The sequence below is a fragment of the Nicotiana tabacum genome, chromosome 19 (genome assembly GCF_000715075.1).
Source record: "Nicotiana tabacum cultivar K326 chromosome 19, ASM71507v2, whole genome shotgun sequence".
NCBI classification, from domain to species: domain Eukaryota; kingdom Viridiplantae; phylum Streptophyta; class Magnoliopsida; order Solanales; family Solanaceae; genus Nicotiana; species Nicotiana tabacum.
In genome coordinates, this window is record NC_134098.1 from 82609868 (window position 1) to 82610990 (window position 1123).

The 1123-nt window shown below is 33.2% G+C and overlaps 1 protein-coding gene across 1 annotated transcript; it reads right to left on the reverse strand.

The window, feature by feature from the left end:
- Positions 1–577: 577 nt before the first annotated feature.
- Positions 578–877, reverse strand: LOC107763325 (auxin-responsive protein SAUR22-like). The gene has a single exon (XM_016581805.2). The coding sequence runs from the start codon at positions 875–877 to the stop codon at positions 578–580; it is 300 nt and encodes a 99-aa protein (XP_016437291.2).
- Between the last annotated feature and the right edge of the window lie 246 nt (positions 878–1123).

A 1123-nucleotide genomic window follows, 5' to 3' on the forward strand; every position in this document is an offset into this window, starting at 1 on the left:
ACGACTGGATTATATTGGATAATCGTTCTGTGATATTAGTTACTGATAGTTTATCGACCACTCAGTCGCTAGGATTTAGCTCAATTCACTGAACACACTTGTTGTAATGATTGATTTACTACAGTTTCAGTCGATTGCATAAAATGGTCCTTCTCCCTCTTATCAGTTAAAGAATTATTTTAAGCTCTACGCACATGTAAAAACATTTATACAATTAATTAATCATTTAAAAACTAATTGTATCCTGTAGGTGACCTTTAATTCGTGACCTAAGATAAATGATAAGTAACATGTTATTATAACATATTAAATTGTAATTTTTTTAATAGTTTTAGTTTATGTATAACTTAAATACTTAGAGAATTTCGCAATCCATTTTTCAAGACAACTGAGAATTAATGGCAAAAATTACATGTATATTTCCTTTCCGGCTCTCTAAACAATGTGAGCTGGTGGAAAGGCTTTGCATAAATTTACAGCTCTTGCATAACAAGAGGAAAAAATATTAAAAGAAAAAACACTAAGCTCTAATCTAGATATATGTCGAATCAAATGCTGCATATCAAATATCTTCATATCATAAAGTAGTGTTCAATCGAGAAGTGAGATGAAAAAATGCATCCTCATTGCAAGGTAAAGTGAGACCACCCATAGGATGTTGAAACCCAAACTCTTCTTCTGCTTTCCTAAGCAATTCCTGAAACGAAGCGTGATTTAAGTATGCAATTGGAACCACGTACCGTTTCTTCTCTGTTTCTCCCACATAAACTGCAAAATGTCCTTTTGGAACATCTGAATGATTCCTAGTCAGAACAGAGTGCAGTTTGTGGAATTGTTTGACATTGGAAATCATAGATGGCAAACGAATAATTCCCATGACTTGTTGATATATATTGAACGTAACTATATATTGTTGTGATTGAAGTGGAACTTGTTGAGGTGAATGAACTATTGGTATTTGATTTGAAAACTTGTTCTTGTTCTGAAGTAATTTGCACTGGAAATGTTATATTTATATTGGCTGGTTACATATGTTGCCACCGCAAGTCAGCTGTCCTTATGGAACACTATTGATCTCATGTGAGAGAGGTCCTACTTCACATGGCTTTGCTCATATTTCTAA

Bases quoted from the DNA above. Each gene is read 5' to 3' on its own strand.
- LOC107763325 (XM_016581805.2), bottom strand. From the start codon at position 877: ATGGGAATTATTCGTTTGCCATCTATGATTTCCAATGTCAAACAATTC.